Genomic DNA, 24,652 nt, shown 5'->3' with positions numbered 1-24,652 from the left:
TGAGACACAATATAGTTTTACCTTCTTCATCTTTGTTCCGGGCCTTGGAGGGAGAGAGAATGATCGCACATGTGCACAGGGACATGAGTTCACAGTCTTCTCTGGAACAGCAGTTTCTCAATGAACAATATAGTCATTTTACAGAGAGGAGCATTCAGATAAGGCAATATACATATTAATTGTGTGACAGTTATAATCAATGACTATCAATAGCAGAGACCAAGTATCACCAGGTCACGCTTTCAAGGTGAGAGGTGAAATGTTTAAGGGGGATACGCGTGGCAAGCACTTTACACAGTGGGTGGTCGGTGCCTGGAACGCGTTGCCAGCAGAGATAGTAGAGGCAGGCATGATCGATGCATTTAAAGTTAAAGGTGGACTGGACAGATGCATGAGTAGGTGGGGAGCAGAGGGATACAGATGCTTAGGAATTGGGGACAGGTTTAGACAGTGGATTTGGATTAGCTCAGGCTTGGGGGGCCAAAGGGCCTGATCCTGGGCTGTAAATTTTCTTTGTTCTTTACTGTTATATAATATATGTTAACCTTGTTACCTGGATTCATACAGTGGATACTTTTCCCCTTGTTAGCTGGCATTACATACTGAATGCTTCCAATGTTGTTAAATGGCTCTACATGATGAATGCTTTTCCACCATATTAACCCATTACCTTTGCCTCCAGCACCCCATTGTTAACTGTAAGTTCTTATCTGATCCAAGTCATGCTTAGCTGAACTTCTTGTTTCACAAAACTGAGCTTAACCCTTTCCTTGCTTGCTTATACCCTATACACATTCTCATTCCCTCCTTTTATGATTTCATGACAACCAATGGGCGGCATGGTGGTACAGTGGTTCACACTGCTGCCTCACAGTGTCAGAGACCCGGGTTCAATTCCCGCCACAGGCAACTGTCTGTGTGGAGTTTGTACATTCTCCCCGTATCTGCATGGATTTCCACCGGGTGAACCTCTTGTTTCACAAAACTCAGAACGTAACTCTTTCCCTGCCTGCTTATACCCTATACATATTCTCATAATGAATATAGACCCAGATGAACTAATCTCTCCTGACAGGACAGTTCTGTCATCCTTGGTTTCTGCCAAATGAATCTCCTCTGTATTCCTTCTTTGGCAAATATATCCATTCTTAGGTAGGGAGACCAAATCTACACACAATACTAAAGAGCTGTAGCTGTGGTCAGTTGACTAGATTGCTTATTTGCAATACAGAGTGATACCAACAACTTGGGTTCATTGCCTGCACTGGCTGAGGTTATTATGAAGGCCCTGCCAACTCAACTTTGTCCTTCTCTTGAGGCATGATGACTCTCGGGTTAGAATCATCACCAGTTATTTTTCTAATGAGAGAACATCCCTCATGCAATTAGGAAGGCAAATGATATACTAACCTTGATTGCAAAAGGATGAGTTCAGATGTAGCTATTTCTTACTGCATTTACCTAAACTCACCATCGTTCCTGAGAACATCCCTGATGTTCTCAGGAATGATGGTGAGTTTAGGTAAATGCAGTAAGAAATAGCTACATCTGAACTCATCCTTTTGCAATCAAGGTTAGTATATCATTTGCCTTCCTAATTGCTTGCTTGTTTACTTTCATTGACTGGTGTACAAAGACACACAGATCCCTTTGTTCATGCATACTTCCCAATATATCACTATTTAAATAGCACTTCTTTTCTGTTATTTTTACAGGAAAGTGCATAACTTCACATTTTGTCATTTTGTAATGGTGAAGGTTTGAGTGGATGTGGGTAATGTGGAGGCTGACAACTTTGTAAGAAGGATATGGAGTCCATAAGACATAGGAGTGGAAGTAAGGCCATTCGGCCCATCGAGTCCACTCCGCCATTTAATCATGGCTGATGGGCATTTCAACTCCACTTACCCGTATTCTCCCCGTAGCCCTTAATTCCTTATGACATCAAGAATTTATCAATCTCTGCCTTGAAGACATTTAGCGTCCCGGCCTCCACTGCACTCCGCGGCAATGAATTCCACAGGCCCACCACTCTGGCTGAAGAAATATCTCCGCATTTCTGTTCTGAATTTACCCCCTCTAATTCTAAGGCTGTGCCCACGGGTCCTAGACTCCCCGTCTAACGGAAACAATTTCTTAGCGTCCACCCTTTCCAAGCCATGTATTATCTTGTAAGTTTCTATTAGATCTCCCCTTAACCTTCGAAACTCCAGTGAGTACAATCCCAGGATCCTCAGCTGTTCCTCGTATGTTAGACCTACCATTCCAGGGATCATCCATGTGAATCTCCGCTGGACACGCTCCAGTGCCAGTATGTCCTTCCTGAGGTGTGGGGCCCAAAACTGGACACAGTACTCCAAATGGGGCCTAACCAGAGCTTTATAAAGACTCAGTAGCACATCGCTGCTTTTATATTCCAACCCTCTTGAGATAAATGACAACATTGCATTCGCTTTCTTAATCACAGATTCAACCTGCATGTTTACCTTTAGAGAATCCTCAACTAGCACTCCCAGATCCCTTTGTACTTTGGCTTTACGAATTTTCTCACCGTTTAGAAAGTAGCCCATGCTTGTATTCTTTTTTCCAAAGTGCAAGACCTCGCATTTGCTCACATTGAACTTCATCAGCCATTTCCTGGACCACTCTCCCAAACTGTCTAGATCCTTCTGCAGCCTCCCCACTTCCTCAACACTACCTGCCTGTCCACCTATCTTCGTATCATTGGCAAACTTCGCTAGAATGCCCCCAGTCCCTTCATCCAGATCATTAATATATAACCGAGTCAGGTAGACTCGGGGGAAAAAAAAGAGGCTGAAATTGTGGGTAGGGAAGGTGGGGACAGTCTAGTGAGTTGACTGGATGAGGAAGTGTTTTTTGCAAAAAATGAGAAGCTATTCATGGTGTTAGAACCCTTGCTGAGGTTGTTTGTCTGGTTTGGAGCTGTGAACTGAGAGCTGAATGTGACTTTTATGAGCAGTAGCATTTTTTATTAAAAACACAAAAACAACTGGATTTATGTTTGAGGCTAGGACTGGAAGTTAATTGCGGGCTGATTCTTATTCAAAGAACACTCCAAACTTTTCATTTCCGAGCATGAATTGTACTCAGAAAGAAGGCGGATGTTTGAATGTTAACTTGGGCCTCATGGGGAGATAACCAGACAAACAGAAATAAAAGTTTGAACTGGTTTTTTAGCTGTGTGTAAATCAAAAGGATTGTGCCTGAAAAAGTACAAGATGGAGCTTTTATTGTTCCCTGGTTATTTCCTCATTAACAACTGATTGAAAGTTCAGAGAATAGAATCTCGATATTAAATGAATTTTTTTCCGGAGCCTACTGAAAGCTATTTACATGCATTGATATATTCAAAAACCAAATGAAATGTTATCCTGTGTGCCTGCAATGTTATGGATGATAGAGTCTGGCTACCTGCATCTCACTTGTTTTTTTCCTTTAGACCAACCCTTTGCTTTCCCAGAACTGTGTCTGTTTATCTCTTTATGTGATTGGGGGCTCAAATTGAAGAAGATTGTGTTTAAATGATAAGACATTTATTATGTTTCCTTGTTGCTTATCTTTGCTCAAACTATTGCATTATTCATAAATTGTTAGCTCTTCTGTTTAAGCTATAACTTGGTGTCTGGTGTCAGTTATTTACAAAGCCTGGTACTGTTTATTCAAAAAGTCTGGTTAGGAATCATTTGGATCAGTTTTGAGGATCTTTGAATGTTTTAATTTTATGGTGTTGCAAATACAGGGAGGCTGATTTGATTTGGCTGTTTGTCTCTGCCATAATACTTCTCTGAGGAGAGGGGTGTTTGGCTAGAGAGTGTGGAATGTTTGTGTTTTTAACATATTGTTGATCTTCATGTGGGCTGGCAGGTGGCGTCTGTGTGTGTTGGAAAAACACGAACATTCTCACAAACCCCAGCATGGCTGCGTCACCGCTGTGGGCAGCTGCTCTCCGAGAGACTGATGAAGCCAAATGGTGTGCAGGCGGTGGTCAGAGGAATAGTGGAAGGAGCTGGAGGTAAGCAATCAGGCCAATATGGAAATCAGACAGGCCCTGCTGGCATTGTTTAGGAAGAGCTTTGGAAATGATTACTTGGGATTCCAGATGATCTAGGTTTATTGTATAGTGTTCACGCCCCAAGTGGGAATCAAATGGTCTTTGGTAAGCATGTTTGTAAGTGATGGGATTTTTGTGTGAAAACGTTTGTATCAATTATTTTTTTAAAAATTGCTAAATTATGCCTTGTGTCAGTTTAATTACTATGGTGTCTAGGAAATTAATGCAATGCTTGTATGTTGCAGCTTTAAATTCAATGGAGCACTGATGATTATTGAGGATATTGATGAATTGTTCTTATTATGCTCCTGTGAGAGTCTAATTACACCATGTTGTCAACACCTGAAGCTGGATGGATTCAAGAGTTTTTACAATATATGGGAAAATGCATTTGTTACTGTTGTGAATGCGGTTAGTTATTAAATGCCATTCTGTTTTTACGGAACAGTACAAGGATAGTTACTGCAGGTTAAAATCTTACATATTTGTGTACATGTAATGGAAGCATATTAGCTATGATTTCATTAGTCTGCAGGTAACTTGTTTGGAATGATGGCTTTTTGTGTGTCGAAATACGTGTCAGTTATTTTGAACAAAATTTTAGTTGCTACCTTATGTGTGTTGTCGTCGTTGTGGGTATGTTTGCCAAATTGGGAAGTTGATTTGCGGATGTTTCGTCCCCAGTCTAGGTGACACCTTCAGTGCTTTGGAGCCTCCTGTGAAGTGCTGCTGTACTTTGTTTTCTGGAATTTGTTTGGTTCCATTCCTGCTGCTTCCAGTTGCCGGTTCTGATTGTTCATTGTAGTGACTGGTATATTGGGTCTAGTTCTGCGTGTTTGTTAATGGCGTCTGTGGATGAGTGCCATGTTTCTAGAAATTCTCTGGCTGTCGCTTGTTTAGCTTGTCCTATGAACTTTGTGTTGTCCCATTCGAAGTTGTGGTCTTTGTCATCTGTGTGTATGGCTACTAGGGACGGCTGGTTGTGGTGTTCAATGGCTAGTTGATGTTCATGGCTGCGAGTTGCTAGTTGTCTGCCTGTTTTTCCTCTATAGTGTTTCATGCGATCTTTGCATGGAATTTTGTAAATTGTGTTTGTCTGGCACATGATGGGTATAGGATTTTTTGTCCTAGTGAGTTGTTGTCTGAGGGTGGCTGTCAGTTCATGGGCTGTCATGAGTCCGAGTGGTCGGAGAAGTCTGGCTGTCAGTTCCGAGATGTTTTTTAGAGAAGGTCGTGGGCTGTTGACTTAATTTGTGGCATGTCCTCATTGCGTTGTTTGTTTGTTAGGCATCTGTGGATGAAGTTGCAGGTATTTCTATTCTTGGCAAAGACTCTGTAGAGGTGTTCTTCTCTTTGTATGTTGGGAGTGCTGTAGTGTGTTGTAGCCCTTTTTGAATAGGATCTGAATTCAGCTTCTCTTGTGTGTGCGCGGGTGGTTGCTGTTCTAGTTCAGGATCTGGTCCGGGTGTGCCTTTTCTGTACACTTGTGTGTTGCATTCACTGTTCTGTTCTTTCTACCATCATATCCAGGAATAGGAGTTGATTGTTGGTTTCCACCTCTCTCAAATCTGAGAGCCCTGAGATGGGTAAGTCCATAGGTGTTCATTGATCTGTTCATATATTTGGTTGTTGAATGTGAAGTGTGTCGTCAAGCACAGGTCTAGTAGTTTGATCCTCCTTTTGATCAGTCCTTGTTGATAGGTTCCCCGTCATGGTTCCTGCTCTGTTATTCCAAGAGGTTAGCTATTGTCACCCTGGCTCGAGTTTTGTCAATTTAAGTGAACAGTGCAGTTACATCAAATGAGGGCATTGCTTTGTCCTTGTCTATGTTTATGTTCTTGATGTTGTCTAGGAATTCATGTGATGATTGTATGGAGTGTTTGGATCCATTGTCAAGGTGTTTCAGTTTTTGTTGAAGTTTTTTTGCCAGTTTATGCAATGGAGTTCCTGGGAGTGCCACAATGGGTCCAACTGATATGTTTGGTTTGTGTACCTTGGGTAATCCATAAAATCTTGGGGTGTTGTTGCTTTCTGGTTTCATCCTTTGTAGGTCAATCCTGGTCATCAGCCCTTTTATTTGTAGTGTGTTGTTTATTCTATTGGTTAGCTGTGGTGTGGGATCACTCTCCTTCTTTAGGTAGGTGTAATTATCTGCAATTAGTTTCTCTGCTTTCTGAATATATTCGAATGACTGTTATTATGGACAAGACCGAATATATTCAAAAGAATATATGGCAAAAAACTTTCAACAAAAACTGAAACACCTTGAAAGTGGATCCAAATACTCCATATAATCATCACGTGAATTCCTAGACAACATCAAGAACATAAACATAGACAAGGACAAAGCAATGCCTTCATTTGACGTAACTGCACTGTTCACTTAAATTGACAAAACTCTAGCCAGGTGACAATAGCCAACCTCTTGGACTAACAGAACAAGCACCATGATGGGGAACCTATCAACAAAGACTGCATACTCAAACTACTAGACCTGTGCTTGATGACACACTTCACATTCACAAATATATGAACAGGTCAATGGAACACCTATGGGCTCACCCAAGTCAGGGCTCATAGTAGGAACAGTGATGCAAAGATTTGAACAAACAGCCCTACACAAATCCAGCCTAAACTCTGGTTCATATACGTGGACAACGCTTTTGTTATTATTAAGAGAACAGAAATTGAGATCACACACCAGATTATCAACACCATGCTCACAGAGATCAGATTTATGAGAGAAGTGGAAACCAGCAATTAACTCCTTTTCCTGGATGTGATGGTAGAAAGAACACCAAATGGTGAATGCACCACAAAAGTGTACAAAAAAGCCACACACATGGATCAGATCCTGAACTAAAACAACAACCAGCTGAACACGCACAAGAGAAGCTGAATTCGGACCCTGTTCAAAAGGGCTATGATACACTACAGCATTCCCAACCTACACAGAGAAGAAGAAGACCTCCACGGAGTCTTTGCCAAGAACGGATATACCCGTAACTTAATCCGCAGATCAGACAGACAACACGATGAGGATGTGCCACGACCTAACTCACTAGCCACCCTACCTTATATAAAAAAATCTCAGAACTGATGGCCAGACTTCTCTGACCACTCGGATTCATGACAGCCCATAAACCGACAGCCACCCTCGGACAATAACTCACCAGGACAAAAGACCCTATACCCATCATGTGCAAGACAAACTTAGTGTACAAGATTCCATGTAAAGACTGCATGAACACTATATAGGACAAACAGGCAGACAACTAGTAATCTATATCCATGAACATTAACTGGCCACTAAACGCCAAGACTAGCTGTCCCTAGTAGCATACGCACAGATGACAAGGACTACAAGTTCGACTGGGACAACACAACGATCATAGGATAAGCTAAAAAGAGGGCAACCAGAAAGCTTCTAGAAGCATAGCACTCGTTCACAGACTCCTTCAACAAACACACAGAACTAGACCCAATATATCTGCCATTACTACGAGCTGCCGGAAGTAGCAGAAATGGAACCGAATAAATTCTAGAAGACAAAGTACAACAACGCTTCACAGGAGACTCCAAAGCACTGAAGATGTCACCTAGACAGGGTACAAGACATCTGCAAATCAAGGGAGCTAGGTTGGAAGCTCAGAGTTAGAACGAACGGAGTTGTTGTCTCTGGTTTGTTACCCGTGCCACGTGATAGAGAGTCGAGGAATAGGGAGAGAGAACAGTTAAATGCGTGGCTACAGGGATGGTGCAGGAGGGAGGGATTCCGGTATTTGGATAACTGGGGTTCTTTCTGGGGAAGGTGGGACCTCTATAAACAGGATGGTCTACACCTGAACCTGAGGGGCACCAGTATCCTTGGTGGGAGGTTTGCTAGTGCTCTTGGGGGGGGTTTAAACTAACTCTGCAGGGGCATGGGAACCCAGACTGTAGCTTTAGGGTGCAGGACCTGGAGTGTAGGGAGGTTAGGAACATGGCATCAATTTGAAAGGAGGGTGCCTGTAAACAGGAAAGTGGTTTGAAGTGTGTATACTTCAATGCAAGAAGTATATGAAATAAGGTAGGTGAACTTGCAGCGTGGGTTGGTACCTGGGACTTCGATGTTGTGGCTATTACGGAGACATGGGTAGAACAGGGACAGGATTGGCTGTTGCAGGTTCCAGGGTTTAAATGTTTTAGTAGGGTCAGAGGTGGGGGTAAAAGAGGGGGAGGTGTGGCATTGCTTGTCAAAGATAGTATTATAGCTGTGGAAAGGACGATGGATGAAGACTCGCCATCTGAGGTAGTTTGGGCTGAGGTTAGGAATAGGAAAGGTGAGCTCACCCTGTTAGGAGTTTTTTACAGGCCTCCTAATAGTCCTAGAAATGTAGAAGAAAGGTTTGCGAGGATGATTCAAGAGAAGAGTGAAAGTAATAGGGTGGTTGTTATGGGGGACTTTAACTTTCCTGATATTGATTGGGAAAGCTATAGCTCAAGTTCGTTAGATGGGTCAGTGTTTGTCCAATGTGTGCAGGAGGGTTTCCTGACACAATATGTAGATAGGCCAACAAGAGGTGAGGCCATACTGGATTTGGTTCTGGGTAACGAACCAGGCCAGGTGTTAGAATTAGAGGTAGGTGAGCACTTTGGGGACAGTGACCACAATTCGGTGACTTTTACTCTAGTGATGGAGAGGGATAAGTGTGCACTACAGGGCAAGAGTTATAGATGGGGGCAGGGAAATTATGATGCTGTGAGGCATGACTTAGGATGTGTGGCCTGGAAAAGTAAGCTTCAAGGCAAGGGTGTAATTGATATGTGGAGCTTGTTCAAGGAGCAACTATTGAGTGTCCTTGATAAGTATGTGCCCGTCAGGCAGGGAGGAAAGGGTCGTGTGAGGGAGCCGTGGTTTAATAAGGAATTGGAATCCCTTGTTAAGTGGAAGAGGGTGGCCTATGTAAAGATGAGGCGTGAAGGTTCAATTGGGGCGATTGAGAGTTATAAGGTAGCCAGGAAGGACCTGAAGAGAGAGCTAAGAGCAGCAAGGAGGGGACATGAAAGGTCCTTAGTTGGTAGGATTAGGGAAAACCATAAGGCTTTCTATAGGTATGTCAGGAATAAAAGAATGACTAGGGTAGGAATAGGTCCAGTCAAGGATAGTAGTGGGAAGTTGCGTGTGGAGGCTGAAGAGATTGGGGAGACACTGAATGAATACTTTTCGTCAGTATTCAATCAGGAACAGGACATTGTTGTCAATGTGAGTACTGAGTCACAATTAAGTAGAATGGATGGCTTTGAGGTATGTAGAGAAGAGGTGTTGGAAATTCTGGAAAGGGTGAAAATAGATAAGTCCCCTGGGCCTGATGGCATTTATCCTAGGATTCTCTGGGAAGCAAGGGAGGAGATTGCAGAGCCATTGGCCTTGATTTTTATGTCCTCGTTGTCTACAGGAGTAGTGCCAGAAGATTGGAGGCTAGCAAATGTGGTTCCCTTGTTCAAGAAGGGGAGTAGGGATAACCCTAGTAACTATAGGCCGGTGAGTCTCACTTCTGTTGTGGGCAAAATCTTAGAGAGAATTGTAAGGGATAGGATTTATGAACATCTGGATAGGAATAATGTGATCAAGGATAGTCAGCATGGTTTTGTGAAGGGCAGGTCGTGCCTCACAAACCTTATTGAATTCTTTGAGAAGGTGACTAAGGAGGTGGACGAGGGGAAAGCAGTAGATGTGGTGTATATGGATTTTAGTAAGGCGTTTGATAAGGTTCCCCATGGTAGACTACTGCAAAAAATATGGAGGTATGGCATTGAGGGTGAGTTGGAGGTTTGGATTGGGAGTTGGCTGGCTGGAAGAAGACAGAGGGTAGTAGTTGATGGCAAAGGTTCATCTTGGAGTGCCGTCACTAGCGGTGTTCCGCAAGGATCTGTTTTGGGACCATTGCTGTTTGTCATTTTTATAAATGACCTGGAGGAGGGGTTAGAAGGTTGGGTGAGCAAGTTTGCGGATGATACAAAAGTCGGAGGAGTTGTTGACAGTGAGGAAGGATGTGGCAGGTTACAGAGGGATATAGATAAGCTGCAGAACTGGGCAGAAAGGTGGCAAATGGAGTTCAATGTAGGTAAGTGTGAGGTGATTCACTTTGGTAAGAGTAACAAAAAGATGGGGTACTGGGCTAACGGTCGGATACTTAGTAGTGTGGATGAGCAGAGGGATCTTGGTGTCCATGTACACAAATCTTTGAAAGTTGCCACCCAGGTAAATAGTGCGGTGAAGAAGGCATATGGCGTACTGGCTTTTATTGGTAGAGGAATTGAGTTCCGGAGTACTGAGGTCATGTTGCAGTTGTATAAGACTCTGGTGCGGCCGCATCTGGAGTATTGTGTGCAGTTTTGGTCGCCATACTATAGGAAGGATGTGGAGGCACTGGAACGGGTGCAGACGAGGTTTACCAGGATGTTGCCTGGTATGGTAGAAAGATCGTATGAGGAAAGGCTGAGGCACTTGGGGCTGTTTTCATTGGAGAAAAGAAGGTTTAGGGGTGACTTGATAGAGGTGTACAAGATGATTAGGGGTTTAGATAGGGTTGACCATGAGAACCTTTTTCCACGTATGGAGTCAGCCATTACGAGGGGGCATAGCTTTAAATTAAGGGGTGGTAGGTATAGGACAGATGTTAGGGGTAGATTCGTTACTCAGCGAGTCGTGAGTTCATGGAATGCCCTGCCAGTAGCAGTGGTGGACTCTCCCTTTTTATGGGCATTTAAATGGGCATTGGATAGGCATATGGAGGATAGTGGGCTAGTGTAGGTTAGGTGGGCTTGGATCGGCGCAACATCGAGGGCCAAAGGGCCTGTACTGCGCTGTATTCTTCTATGTTCTATGTTCTAACTTCCCAGCTCAGCGAACGTACCCCTACTGCGACAACCGGCACCCAAGCTACAAATCTTTAAGCAAGCCATATATGTGTTATCTTATGTCGATTTAAATGCTGGGGTCTCTTGGAAATTATTGGAGAGTTTATGATTTTTGAGAATATTGAAGAATTCTACTAATTCTGTTTGTGAGCTCAAACACCCTGCAAATCAACACAAATACAAATAGTGTAGTTTTAAATTACTAGATCACTTCACAAAGAAGTTACTCAGAATGAAAAAGCCTCTGAAAGTCAAAAGGTAGCTCCCATGAGCATCAGATGAATTAGAGTCATTTTTACCCCCATTTGAGATGTGTAGGAGTAGTATGTTCAATGGAGGGATCAGGTGGAGTGTGGTGTACACAGGTTTATGAGGGAGGTATACACATTGTGGGGTATACTTGGGGGATAGGACCTATGTTTTAGGGGCTCTGCATAAGTTTGGGATGTTGAATTTGTGTGTATGGGGTTTTTTACAGGTTCAGCGGGTGTGAGAGCAGCGTTCACTAATTTTCTTATCTCCTCTTGCTAAAAAAAAAGCTAAGGTAAATTATGAAAGAAAACGAGCACAAAATATCAAAAGGATAGCAAAAGCCTTGATAGGTATATAAAAGGGAAAGAGAGTTGCTCATGTGAATATAGGTCCCTTGGGAAGATGAAACTGGAGAGTTCATAGTAGGAGCACTGAGATGGCAGAGATGCTGAATCAATACTTTGCCTCAGTTTTCATGGTGGAGGACAATAGTACCATTCGTTTGGAACAGGCAGGTCAGAGGCAATAGATAAGGTAGAACTTAAAACAATCAACATTGATAGGGAAAAGGTACTAAGCACACTATTAGGATTGAGGACAGAAAAGTCCCCCGGGCCTGATGGCCTATATCCTAGGCTATTAAAGGAAGTGGTAGTGAAGACAGTAGATCTATTGCTTACAATATTCCAAAATTCCCTGCCCACTGGAAAGGTTCCAGTGGATTGGAAAATGGCTAATGTAAACCCTTATTCAAAAAGGGAGGGAGGCAAAACGTGGGAAATTACAGACTAGTTAGTTTAGCATCTGTTGTGTGGAAAGTGTTGGAATCAATTATCAAGGAAGCAATATCAGGACATTTGGAAAGTCAAAACACTATCCATCAGAGTCAGCATGAAGGGCAAATCATGTTTGACTAATTTTATTAGAGCTGGAAATGTGTTGCTGGAAAAGCGCAGCAGGTCAGACAGCATCCAGGGAACAGGAGAATCGATGTTTCGGGCATAAGTCCTTCTTCAGGAATGGGGAAAGTTTGTCCAGCAGGCTAAGATAAAAGGTAGGGAGGAGGGACTTGGGGGAGGGGCGTCGGAAATGTGATAGGTGGAAAGAGGTCAAGGTGAGGGTGATAGGTCAGACTGGGGTGGGGGCGGAGAGGTCGGGAAGAAGATCTCAGGTTAGGAAGGCGGTGCTGAATTTGATGGATTTGACTGAGACAGGGTGGGGGGAGGGGAAATGAGGAAACTGGTGAAATCCGAGTTCATCCCTTGTGGTTGGAGGGTTCCTAGCCGGAAGATGAGGCGTTCTTCCTCCAACCGTCGTTTTGTTGTGGTCTGACGATGGAGGAGTCCAAAGACCTGCATATCCTTGGTGGAGTGGGAGGGGGAATTGAAATGTTGAGCTACAGGGTGGTTGGGTTGGTTGGTCCGGGTGTCCCAGAGGTGTTCTCTGAAACGCTCCGCAAGTAGCCGGCCTGTCTCCCCAATATAGAGGAGGCCACATCGGGTGCAGAGGATGCAATAGATGATATGTGTGGAGGTGCAGGTGAATCTGTGGCGGATATGGAAGTTTCCTTTGGGGCCTTGGAGGGAGGTGAGGGGGGAGGTGTGGGCGCAAGTCTTGCACCTCCTGCGGTTGCAGGGGAAGGTGCAGGGAGTGGAGGTTGGGTTGGTGGGGGGTGTGGATCTGACGAGGGAGTCACGGAGGGAGTGGTCTTTACGGAATGCTGATAGGGGAGGGGAGGGAAATATATCCTTGGTGGTGGGGTCCGTTTGGAGGTAGCGGAAATGACGGCGGATGATGCGCTGTCCATGTACAGCGCATCATCCGCCGTCATTTCCACTACCTCTTTCCACCTATCACATTTCCGACGCCACTCCCCCAAGTCCCTCCTCCCTACCTTTTATCTTAGCCTGCTGGACAAACTTTCCCCATTCCTGAAGAAGGGCTTATGCCAGAAACGTCGATTCTCCTGTTTCCTGGATGCTGTCTGACCTGCTGCACTTTTCCAGCAACACATTTCCAGCTCTGATCTCCAACATCTGCAGACCTCACTTTCTCCTCAATAATTTTATTAGAGTTAATTAAAAGTGTAAGAAGCAAGGTGGATAATGGGGACGCTGTAAATGTAATTTATCTGAACTTCTAGAAATTGACAAAGTGTCGTACAAAAGGTTAATTCACAAGGTTGGATCATATGGGATTAGGAGTAATTTACTAGCCTGGACTGATGACTGGCTGATGGATAGAAGACAGAGAGTCTGAATAAATGAGTTTTTTTTCTGAATGGTAAGATGTGACTAGTGAAGTGCCACACAATTTGGTCCTTTGACCCCAGCTATTTACAATCTACATTAATGACTTGGATACAGGGATAGAAGTCTTTATCGCCAAATCTTTGGACAACTCAAAACAGACAGTGGTAAATTGCGTTGAGGAAATAAGAACCTTACAAATGGATATAGATAGTTTAGGAGGTTGGGCCAAAACCTGGCAGATGGAGTTTAACGTTGATATATGAAAGGTCATGCATTTGGGTCGCAAAAATGGGAAGGCGACCTATTATCTTAATGGGGACAGAATTTCAGGGTGCTCCGGTCCACAGGGGCCTGGGTGTACTTATTCTTAAGTCAAACAAAAATAGCAAGCAGGTACAGCAGATAATAAAGTGAATAGAAAGTTGGCTTTTATAGTTAAAGGAATAGAATATAAAGCTAAAGAAGTATTGTTGCAACTGTACAAGGTATTGGTGAGACTGCATGTGGAGTACTGTGCACGGTTTTGTTCCCGTTATTTGAGGAAAGATGTTGTGTCATCGGAGGCAGTTCAGAAGAGTTTCACGAGATTGATCCCAGAGAGGAAGGGTTTGTTGTCTGAAGAGAAATTAAACAGTTTAGGCCTACGCTGTTTGGAATGTAGAAGAATGATGGGAGCTCAAATTGAGATAATATTGATGATAAAAGGTGTGGATAAAATAGACATGAAGTGGACGCTTCGTCTTGTGGGGCATCCTAGGACAAGCTCATGGTCTTAGGATAAGAGATGGCAAATTTAAAACAGTTGAGGAGAAACTAGTCAGGGTTGTGAACGTTTGGAATTTGCTACCCTAAAGTGAGTAAATGCTGTGACAGTAAATTTAAGGAGGAGTTAGACAGATTTTTAATTGGTAATGGTTGAAGGGATATGGAGAGTAAGCAAGAAAGTGGGGTTGAGGAGCATATCAGCCATGATCAAATGATGGAGCAGACACAGTAGGCTGAATGGCCTAATTCTACTCCTTTATCTTATGAACTTATATGGCAGTTACTTTCAAAACCAGGAGTCAACACTGTGATCAGTGCGTTGATGTCGGTTGTATGTGGAACTTTGGAGCTTAGACAAAACATTTTGTAAAAATCTTTTGTTCAGGTATTGGGAATACATAAGTTTCAGTGGATGCACACAGGTTTTAGGGGGATTGGAAGAGTTAGGTGTTTAAGGAGTGTGTTTGGATATTTGGTTGGGTGCATGAGGAGTTTAGTGTTAATTAGTATAGACTGATTTGTGGGGTTGTGTAAACAAGTTTAGGGTGTAGTGATTTGGGAGAGCAGTTAGATGTGTGTTTGGGAGTTGTATTTTATGGTTCAGAGTGTGCACGGGGTAGGACATGGAAGATGAAATGTGTGTTCATGGGTTCTGCACATGGTTTGAGGTGTGCTCAAGTTTGACATGGAGAGTGAGTTGGATGTCTGCTTGGGGTTTATGTGTACTGATTTGGGGGTATGTTCAGGTTTGGCAGGGAGGGTGAGTTTGAAATTGTGTGTTGACCTACTTTGAGGCCACTTCTCGTTTCTTTCTTGTATGTTTACAGCTGGAATTGCTGGAGGTCAAAGTGCAGAAGCCGCAGCTGCTGATTGGAGAAAGTGTGATATTGTTGCCAGGATTCTGGCATCCTGTCCTCAGCAGTGTCTGTCTGTTGAAGAATACTACAGGCAGGTGTGCCCTCAGGTAAAGACGGGGAACTTTTCAAAGTACATGTTTGTTTAGAAATCAGAGTGGATAAGTATGGCCAGTGTAGATGGAGTACAGGGTGGGGAAATGTAGGTTGATTGTTTGGGCACAAACTAAGAAATAAGAAAGCAATGATCACCTTAATGGGATTGTATTACATGTATCCCAATAGTCACCAGGAAATTGAGAAGCAAATTTGCAAGGGGATTTCAGATATCTTTAAGAATAATGAGGTTGTAATGATTTTAACTTTCCAAACATAGACTGGGACTCTCATAGTGTTAAGGGCTTGGATGGGGAAGAATTTAAGTGTATACCAGAAAACTTTCTCATGTGGATGTGCCTACTACAGAAGGAGCAATACATGACCTTCTGTTGGGAAATAAGGCAAGGCACATGTCAGTGGGGAAACACTTTGGGGCAAGTGATCATAACAATTAGAATTATGGAAAAGGATGCTGAAGGGCTTATGCCTGAAACAACTTTCCTATTCCTTGGATGCTGCCTGACCTGCTGTGCTTATCCAGCACCATCCTTTTCAACTCTTGACTCTTCAACAACTGCAGTCCTTACTTTCTCCTAAATTGGAGGAAGGCCAATTTTGATGGTATTAGCCAAGAACGTTTAAAAGTTGATTGGGGGAGGCTATTCGCAGGTAAAGGGATGGTTAGGAAGTGAGAGGCCTTTGAGAGAGAGTTTGGAGACTAAGTGTTCATGTTGGTGTGAAGAGCAAGGCTGGTCGGTGTAGGGAATGCTGGATGACTACAGAAGTTGAGGCTCTGGTCAAGAAAAAGGAGGCATGTATCAGGTATAGATAACTGGGATTGAGTGAATCCCTAGAGGAGTATAAGGACAGTAGGTGTATACTACAGAGGGAATTCAAGAGGGCAAAGAGGGGACATGAGATAGCTTTGGCAAATAGAATTAAGGAGAATGTTTTCCATCCCCTTGTCTGTGAGATTCATCCATTTCCTTTCTTTTTGCTGAGCTTCGCTGCATTCCCACTCCCAAAATTATCTTTTTTTTTGCCTTTATTCATCCATGAGATGAGGGGCAGGACTGGCTAGGCAGCATATATTGTCCATCCCTAATGGCTCAGAAGACAGTTAGGAGTCAACAATATTTCTGTGGGTCAGGAGTCACATGTAAAGATGGCAGTTTCTTTCTCTAAAGGACATTAGTGAACTAGATGGGTTTTTCCAATAATTGACAATGGATCCATTGTCATCATTAGATTCTTAACTCCAGATAGTCACTGAATTCAAATTCCACCATCTGCTGTGGCAAGATTCCAACCCGGATCCCTAGACCGTTACCTTGGTGTCTAAATTAACAGTCCTGTGATAATAGGGAATCTAACTTGTAGTTCAAGTATAGAGGAGGTTGAGAGTAGGGAGGTCCAAAATAAGGTTTCAGGGTTGCAAGAGGGCACCGGCAAGCAAGAAGTTGATTTAAAGTTTGTCTGTTTCAATGCCAGGAGCATTCAGATTAAGTTGGATGAACTTGCAGCATGGGTTGGTACCTGGGACTTCGATGTTGTGGCCATTAGAGACATGTGTAGCAGAGGGACAGGAATGGTTGTTGAAGGTTCCGGGATTTAGATGTTTCAGAAAGAACATAGAAGATGGTAAAAGAGGGGGAAGTGTGGCATTGCTGCAGAAAGGACGTTTGAGGACTTGTCAACTGAGGTAGTATGGGTTGAGATTAGAAAGAGGGAAGGAGAGATCACCATGTAGCAAGTTTTCTATAGGCCTCTGAAATAGTTCTAGAGATGTTGAGGAAAGGATTGCAAAGATGATTCTCGATAGGAGTGAGAATGACAGGATAGTTGTTATGAGGTCTTTAACTTTCCAAATATTGACTGGAAATACTATAGTTCAAGTACTTTAGATGGTTCAGTTTTTGTCCATTGTGTGCAGGATAGTTTTCTGACACCATATGTAGACAGGCCAACAAGTGGGCGAAACCACATTAGATTTGGTACTGGGTAATGAATCTGTCCAGGTGTTAGATTTGAAGGTAGGTGAGCATTTTGGTGATGGTGACCACAATTATGTTTACTTTAGCAGTGGAAAGGGATAGGTATATACCAGATGGCAAGAGCTACAGCTGGGGGAACTCCAATTACGATGAAATTAGACAAGATTTAGAATTTCAAGGATGGGGAAGGAAACTGCGGGGGATGAACACAATAGAAATGTAGAGCTTATTCAAGGAACAGTTAGTGTGTGTCCTTGATAAGTATGTACCTGTCAGGCAGGGAGGAAGTTGATGAGTGCAGGAGCTGTGGTTTACGAGCAAAGTTGATTTTCTTGTCAAGAGGAAGAAGATGGCTTATGTTAGGATGAAATGTGAAGGCTCGTTGGGTGATTGAAAGTTACAGGGTAGCCAGGAAAGACCGGAAGAGAGAACTAAGACAAGCAAGGTAGGGATATGAAAAGCCATTGGCAAATAGGATCAGGGAAAACTCTAAAACTTTCTATAGGAATATAAGGGATAAAAGAATGACAAGACTAAGATTAGGGCCAATCAAGGAAGTGGGAAGTTGTGCATGGAGTCAGAGGAGATAGTGCTAAATGAATATTTTTCGTCAGTATTCATACTGGGAAAAGACAATATTGTTGAGGAAAATACTGAGAAACAAGCTACTAGACTAGATGGGATTGAGGTTCATAAGGAGGAGTGTTAGAAATTCTGGAAAGTGTGAAAATATAGAAATCCCCTAGTCTGATGGGATTTATCCTAGGATTCTCTGGGAAGTCAGGGAGGAGATTGCTGAGCCTTTGGCTTTGATCTTATTGTCGTCATTGTCGACAGAAATAGCACCAGAAGACTGGAGGATAGCAAATGTTATTCCCTTGTTCAAGAAGGGGAATAGAGACAACCCTGGAAGTTATAGACCTGTGAGCCTTACTTCGATTGTGGGTAAAGTGTTGGAAAAGGTGATAAGAGATAGGATTTATAATCATCTCAATAGGAATAAGTTGATTAGGGATAGTCAACACTTTGTGAAAGGTAGGTTGTGCCCCACAAACCTGGTTGAGTTCTTTGAGAAGGTGACCAAACAGGTGGATGAGGGCAAAGCCATTGGTGCGGTGTACATGGATTTCAGTAAAGAGTTTGATAAGGTTCCCCAAGGTAGGCTATTGCACAAAATACAGAGGCATGGGATTGAGGATGATTTAACAGTTTGGATCAGAAATTGGTTAGCTGAAAGAAAACACAGGGTGGTGGTTGATGGGAAATGTTCATCTTGGAGTTCAATTCCTAGTGGTGTACCACAAGATGTACAGGTCAGGTGGATTGGCCATGCTAAATTGCCCATAGTGTTAGGTGCATTAGTCAGAGGGAAATGGGTCTGGGTAGATTACTCTTCGGAGGGTCGGTGTAGACTGGGGTTGGGCCAAAGGGCCTGTTTCCACACTGTGGGTAATCTAATCTAATCATTTAAATGTTGTAATTTTACCTGCCTCCATCACCTCTTCTGGTAGCTCATTCCATATACCCATCACCCTCTCCATGAAAACTTTAGCTGTCAGATCCTTTTTAAATCTTTCCCCTCTTGCCTTAAACTTATGTCCTCTAGTTTTGGACTCCCTCACTCTATGACAAAGATCTTGGCTATTCAATCTATCCATCTCCTTCATGATTTTATAAACTTCTCCAAGGTTACCTTCAACTCTTGACATTCCAGAGGAAAAAAGTTCCAACCTATTCAGGCTCTCCCTCTCAAACCCTCCAGTCCCAGGAACATCCTTGGAAATAATTTCTGCATCCCCTCACGTTTAACAACATCCTTCCTATAGAAGGGCAACCAGAATTGTGTGCATGGACAACATCTCATCTTCAGACCAGACGATTTATAACCTTCTGGATGTGATGTTGAGTTCAGCACCTTCAGACTGTGAACCCACTCTCATTCCTTCCCTTTCTTTTAGCTTTGCTGGTTGTATTCTCTCAACATGTACTCTTTTCTCTTCCCCCCCTCACTCCAGAGGGACTATGTGTTCTTTCCTGTCTGGCAGTTAGATACACCGCTTTTTAGCCATGTTCACATTTTGATCACTTAATCTGAACTGTCAACACCCTTTCTCCCCCAGCAGTCCAGCCACCTCCCCCTCCCTTGCATAAATGCTATTCCCTCCACACTTCACGTCAGCACTGAAGAAGAGTCATAGATACTGCTTGACCTGTGATCTCCAGCATTTTTTGTTTTCATTACAGATTCCAGCATCTATAATTTGTTCCTATATTGTTCTGGAAAATGTTCCATATAAATTTTATGAATTCTTCCTCCGGCTACGACTGTCAATCTGATTTCCCAATCTACATGATTAAAAATGCCACCCATGACTAATATACTGTTTTTTTAATATTCCCTCATTATCTCCTGGGTCAAATAGTGTTGGTATACTTAGGATATAGATATTCTCTCAGTGCTATTACAAAGGGAGTCACAGGATTTTGTCCAGTAAGTGGGAAGGAATAGCAATATTCAAGTCAAGTTGATCGGTGGCTTGGGGAACTTGGAAGTGATAGAGTTCCCCTATGCATTTGCTGCCCTTATCCTAAATGGTAGAGGTTATGGGTTTAGAAGGTGCCTTTGAAGGAGCCTGAGTGAGTTGTTGCAGTGCACCTTGTAGATGTATATATTGCTACGCTTTACTTGGGTGGTGGAAGGAGTGGATCTTTAGAACAAAGAACAATTATAGCACAGGAACAGGCCCTTCAGCCCTCAAGCTTGCGCCAATCCAGATCCTCTATCTAAACCTGCCACCTATTTTCTAAAGATCTGTATCCCTTTGCTCCTTTAGCTTCGTGATTGGGATGCCAGTTAAGCAGGGCTGCTTCGTCCTGAATGCTGTCAAGCTTATGCAGTGTTGATGGACCTGCACTCGTCCAGGCAAATGGGGAAACAATGAACAGGATTTGGGAACTAAGGAGGTGGCTCACTTAACTCAGTATTCCCAATCGCTGGCTTGCTGTTTTATTCAAAGTATTTATATAGCTGGTCTCATTCAGTTTCTGGACAATTGGAACTCTCAGGATGTTGATAGTGGGCTATTCTGCCACAAATGGTAACAAATGTCAAAGGGAAGTATTTAGGTTCTGTCTTGTTGGAAGTGGTTATTGACTGGTAGTTATGTGATGTGAATGTCACTTGCCACTTATTGGTTCAAGCCTGAATGTTGTCCACGATCTGCTATAAGACTAAAAGAAATAGGAATAAGAGTAGGCCATTTGGCCCCTCAAGCATGCTTCACCATTCAATAGGACATCCCTGGATGGCCTTGGTGGTGTTTAGTCAGTATTTGACTATGATCCCAAGAAAGATCTGGTATTGACATGTGATGCCACCCCATATGGCATTGAGGTATTTTTAGCACATAGGTGGCCCACTGGAGAGGAGGGACCAATAGCTAATGCACCTAGGACTTGAGCTAATGCAGAGTGTAAATACGCCCAAATAGAAAAAGGAGGATTGGCGATTATATTTGGAGTCAGGAAGTTCCACCAATACTTTTACGGCAAAGATTCATGATAATCACGGACTACAAACCCCTACTTGGTCTGCAGTCACTGTTCCTTCTCCTTAACAATGTTGTCCTCCACTGTCTCTCTGGGTCCAACAAATTTCAGTTGTAGCTGGAACAACCCTTTGGTTTCCCCGTTAGCAACAATTGTTTCAGTTTGGAAAGGACTGGATCTTTGTGTCCAAAGTCTGATATTATCAGCTGTGACTTGTAGCGTGTCCAGAAAATTGAATCAGCTCTTCCACTGAGGGTACCACAGCTGGTATATCTGCTAATAGAAAGTGGCTCAATACATCCACATTTGCTCTGCCCCTATTGCATTAGTTATTGGTCCCTTGTCTCCAGTGGGCCAGCTATGAGCTAATAAAAACCTGATGCCATATGGGGTGACATCACATGTCAATACCAGACCTTTCTTGGGATCATAGTGTGCCATCACATGGACGTTTTGAGGAAGGATCACCAGACCTGAATGTTAATTTTGATTTCTGTTCACAGATGCTGCCAGACCTGCTGAACTTCTCCAGCAACCTCTGTTTTTGTTTATGATTTCCAACAAACGTACTTAATTCAATTTTCATTAAAGGATAGTGGTTATTTCTTCATTTCATAAAAAAGTTAGGGTCTGTCTGAGACTGTTTCCAAACCCGACCCTTTTTAAGGAGTTGATTGAATTGTACTAGGATGGATGCCAGGTTGTGTGTGACCTTTGTCATAATTTATCAAATCCAGAAATGAACTCACCTCTTGGCCAGATGTGGGAGCCAGGGCACCTTTGATTGATCTCACTTTGAGTTTCAATGGGTGTAAACTGGTCTTGTTGACCCTGTAGCTCAAGTAGGTCATTTAGGGGACCTGGAACACAGTTTTCTCTTCTTAGGTGTACACCTTCCTTGGAAAAATGCCTTCCGACTATATCCAAAGTTCTGGAAGTATTCCTTATTAGTGTTCTTTGTTATCAGGATGTCATCTAGGTAAATGAGGAATGTTCTCCATTGTCTGCTGAAACATTACTGACTACAAGCAGAATGGCAGTCTTGTATATTGGTACAAACCCTTAAGGATATTAATTGTTTTTATACCTCCCCCCCCCCCCCCCCCCCCCTCCCCTGCCTTACCCTAAACATATGCCCTCTAGTTCTGGACTCCCCCACCCCAGGAAAAAGACTTTGTCTATTTATCCTATCCATGCACTTCATAATTTTGTAAACTTCTATAAGGTCACACTTCAGCTTCTGACGCTCCAGAGAAAACAGCTCCAGCCTATTCAACCTCTCCCTATAGCTCAAATCCTCCAATCTTGGCAACATTCTTGTAAATCTTTTCTGAGCCCTTTCAAGTTTCACAACATCTTTCCGATAGAAAGGAGACCAGAATTACACGCAATATTCCAAAAGTGGCCTAACTAATGTCCTGTACAGCCGCAACATGACCTCCCAACTCCTGTACTCAATACTCTGACCAATAAAGGAAAGCATACCAAACTCTTCCTTCACTGTCCTATCTCCCTGCGACTCCACTTTCAAGGAGCTATGAACCTGCACTCCAAGGTCTCTTTGTTCAGCAACACTCCCCAAGACCTTACCATTAAGCGTATAAGTCCTGCATAAGATTTGCTTTCTCAAAATGCAGCACCTCGCATTTATCTAAATTAAATTCCATCTGTCACTTCTCAGCCCATTGGCCCATCTGATCAAGATCCTGTTGTAATCTGAGGTAGTAATCTTCGCTGTCCACTACACCTCCAATTTTGGTGTCATCTGCAAACTTACTAACTCTCCCTCTTATGCTCACATCCAAATCATTTATATAAATGATGAAAAGTAGAGGACTCAGCACTGATCCTTGTGGCACTCCACTGGTCACAGGCCTCCAGTCTGAAAAACAACCCTCCACCACCACCCTCTGTCTTCTACCTTTGAGCCAGTTCTGTATCCAAATGGCTAGTTCTCCCTGTATTCCATGAGATCTAACCTTGCTAATCAGTCTCCCATGGGTGACCTTGTCAATGCCTTATTGAACATAGAACATTACAGCGCAGTACAAGCCCTTCGGCCCTCGATGTTGCACCGACCTGTCATACCAATCTGAAGCCCATCAAACCTACACTATTCCATGTACATCCATATGCTTGCCCATTGATGACTTAAATGTACTTAAAGTTGGCGAATCTACTACCGTTGCAGGCAAAGCATTCCATACCCTTACTACTCTCTGAGTAAACTACCTCTGACATCTGTCCTATATCTATCACCCCTCAATTTAAAGCTATGCCCCCTCGTGCTCGCCGTCACCATACTTGGAAAAAGGCTCTCCCTGTCCACCCTATCTAACCCTCTGATTATATTATATGTCTCTATTAAGTCACCTCTCAACCTTCTCTCTAACGAAAACAGCCTCAAGTCCCTCAGCCTTTCCTCATGAGACCTTCCCTTTATACCAGGCGGCACGGTGGCCCAGTGGTTAGCACTGCTGCCTCACAGCGCCAGAGTCCGGGGTTCAATTCCCGCCTCAGGCGACTGACTGTGTGGAGTTTGCACGTTCTCCCCGTGTCTGCGTGGGTTTCCTCCGGGTGCTCCGGTTTCCTCCCACAGTCCAAAGATGTGCAGGTCAGGTGAATTGGCCATACTAAATTGCCCGTAGTGTTAGGTTAGGGGTATGTGTGGGTTGCGCTTCGGCGGGTTGGTGTGGACTTGTTGGGCCGAAGGGCCTGTTTCCACACTGTAATGTAATCTAATCTAAAATGTAATGTAATCTAAATCTCCTCTGCACCCTTTCCAAAGCTTTCACATCCTCCTTATAATGCGGTGACCAGAACTGTACACAATACTCCAAGTGCGGCCGCACCAGAGTTTTGTACAGCTGCAGCATAACCTCATGGTTCCAGAACTCGATCCCTCTATTAATAAAAGCTAAAAAACTGTATGCCTTCTTAACAACCCTGTCTCACTGGGTGACAACTTTCAAGGATCTGTGTACATGGACACCGAGATCTCTCTACACATCTATGCTACCAAGAATCTTACCATTATCCCAGTACTTTGCATTCCGGTTACTCCGACCAAAGTGAATCACCTCACACTTGTCCGCATTAAACTCCATTTGCCACCTCTCAGCCCAGCTCTGCAGCTTATCTATGTCTCTCTGTAACCTACAACATCCTTCGTCACTATCCACAACTCCACCGATCTTAGTGTCGTCTGCAAATTTACTAACCCATCCTTCTACGTCCTCATCCAGGTCGTTTATAAAACTGACGAACAGCAGTGGTCCCAACACCGACCCTTGCGGTACACCACTAGTAACTGGACTCCAGGATGAACACTTCCCATCAACCACCACCCTCTGTCTTCTTTCAGCAAGCCAATTACTGATCCAAACTGCCATATCTCCCACAATCCCATTCTTCCACATTTCGTACAATAGCCTACTATGGGGAACCTTATCGAACGCCTTGCTGAAATCCATATACACCACATCAACCGGTTTACTCTCATCTACCTATTTGGTCACCTTCTCAAAGAACTCAATAAGGTTTGTGAGGCATGACCTACCCTTCACAAAACTGTGCTGACTATCCCTAATCAAATTCTTCTTTTCTAGACGATTATAAATCCTATCTCTTATAACCTTTTCCAACAATTTACCAACAACTGAAGTAAGGCTCACTGGTCTATAGGGGTTGTCTATACTCCCCTTCTTGAACAGGGGAACCACATTTGCTATTCTCCAGTCTTCTGGCTCTATTCCTGTAGACAATCTGAGGTCCATATAGATCACGTCCACTGTTCTGCCCTCATCAATCTTCTTTGTTACTTTTTCAAAAAACTCAATCAAGTTTGTGAGACATGATTTCCCATGCAAAAGCTATGTTGACTATCCCTAATCAGTCCTTGTACATGTACAT

The 24,652-nt window shown here is 43.3% G+C and overlaps 1 protein-coding gene across 5 annotated transcripts in view; it reads left to right on the top strand.

The window, feature by feature from the left end:
- tango6 (transport and golgi organization 6 homolog (Drosophila)) overlaps nt 1-24,652 on the top strand; it is a 207,085-nt gene that overhangs the window by 27,781 nt on the left and 154,652 nt on the right. For all 5 annotated transcript variants that reach the window (XR_015759906.1, XM_043706471.2, XM_043706470.2 and 2 more), the window contains exons 4-5: nt 3,886-4,033; nt 15,072-15,208. Coding sequence is in view for 4 of the 5 variants with exons in the window: in XM_043706471.2 (XP_043562406.2) it covers nt 3,886-4,033; nt 15,072-15,208 (285 nt within the window). In the remaining variant the exon portion in view is untranslated. The remainder of the gene's footprint in view (nt 1-3,885; nt 4,034-15,071; nt 15,209-24,652) is intronic.

The sequence above is a fragment of the Chiloscyllium plagiosum genome, unplaced genomic scaffold (genome assembly GCF_037043375.1).
Source record: "Chiloscyllium plagiosum isolate Xiang-an unplaced genomic scaffold, Cpla_swu_hap1 HiC_scaffold_17, whole genome shotgun sequence".
NCBI classification, from domain to species: Eukaryota; Metazoa; Chordata; class Chondrichthyes; order Orectolobiformes; family Hemiscylliidae; genus Chiloscyllium; species Chiloscyllium plagiosum.
Note: the sequence above shows the minus strand (reverse complement) of the source record. Positions and strands in the feature narration are given on the sequence as shown.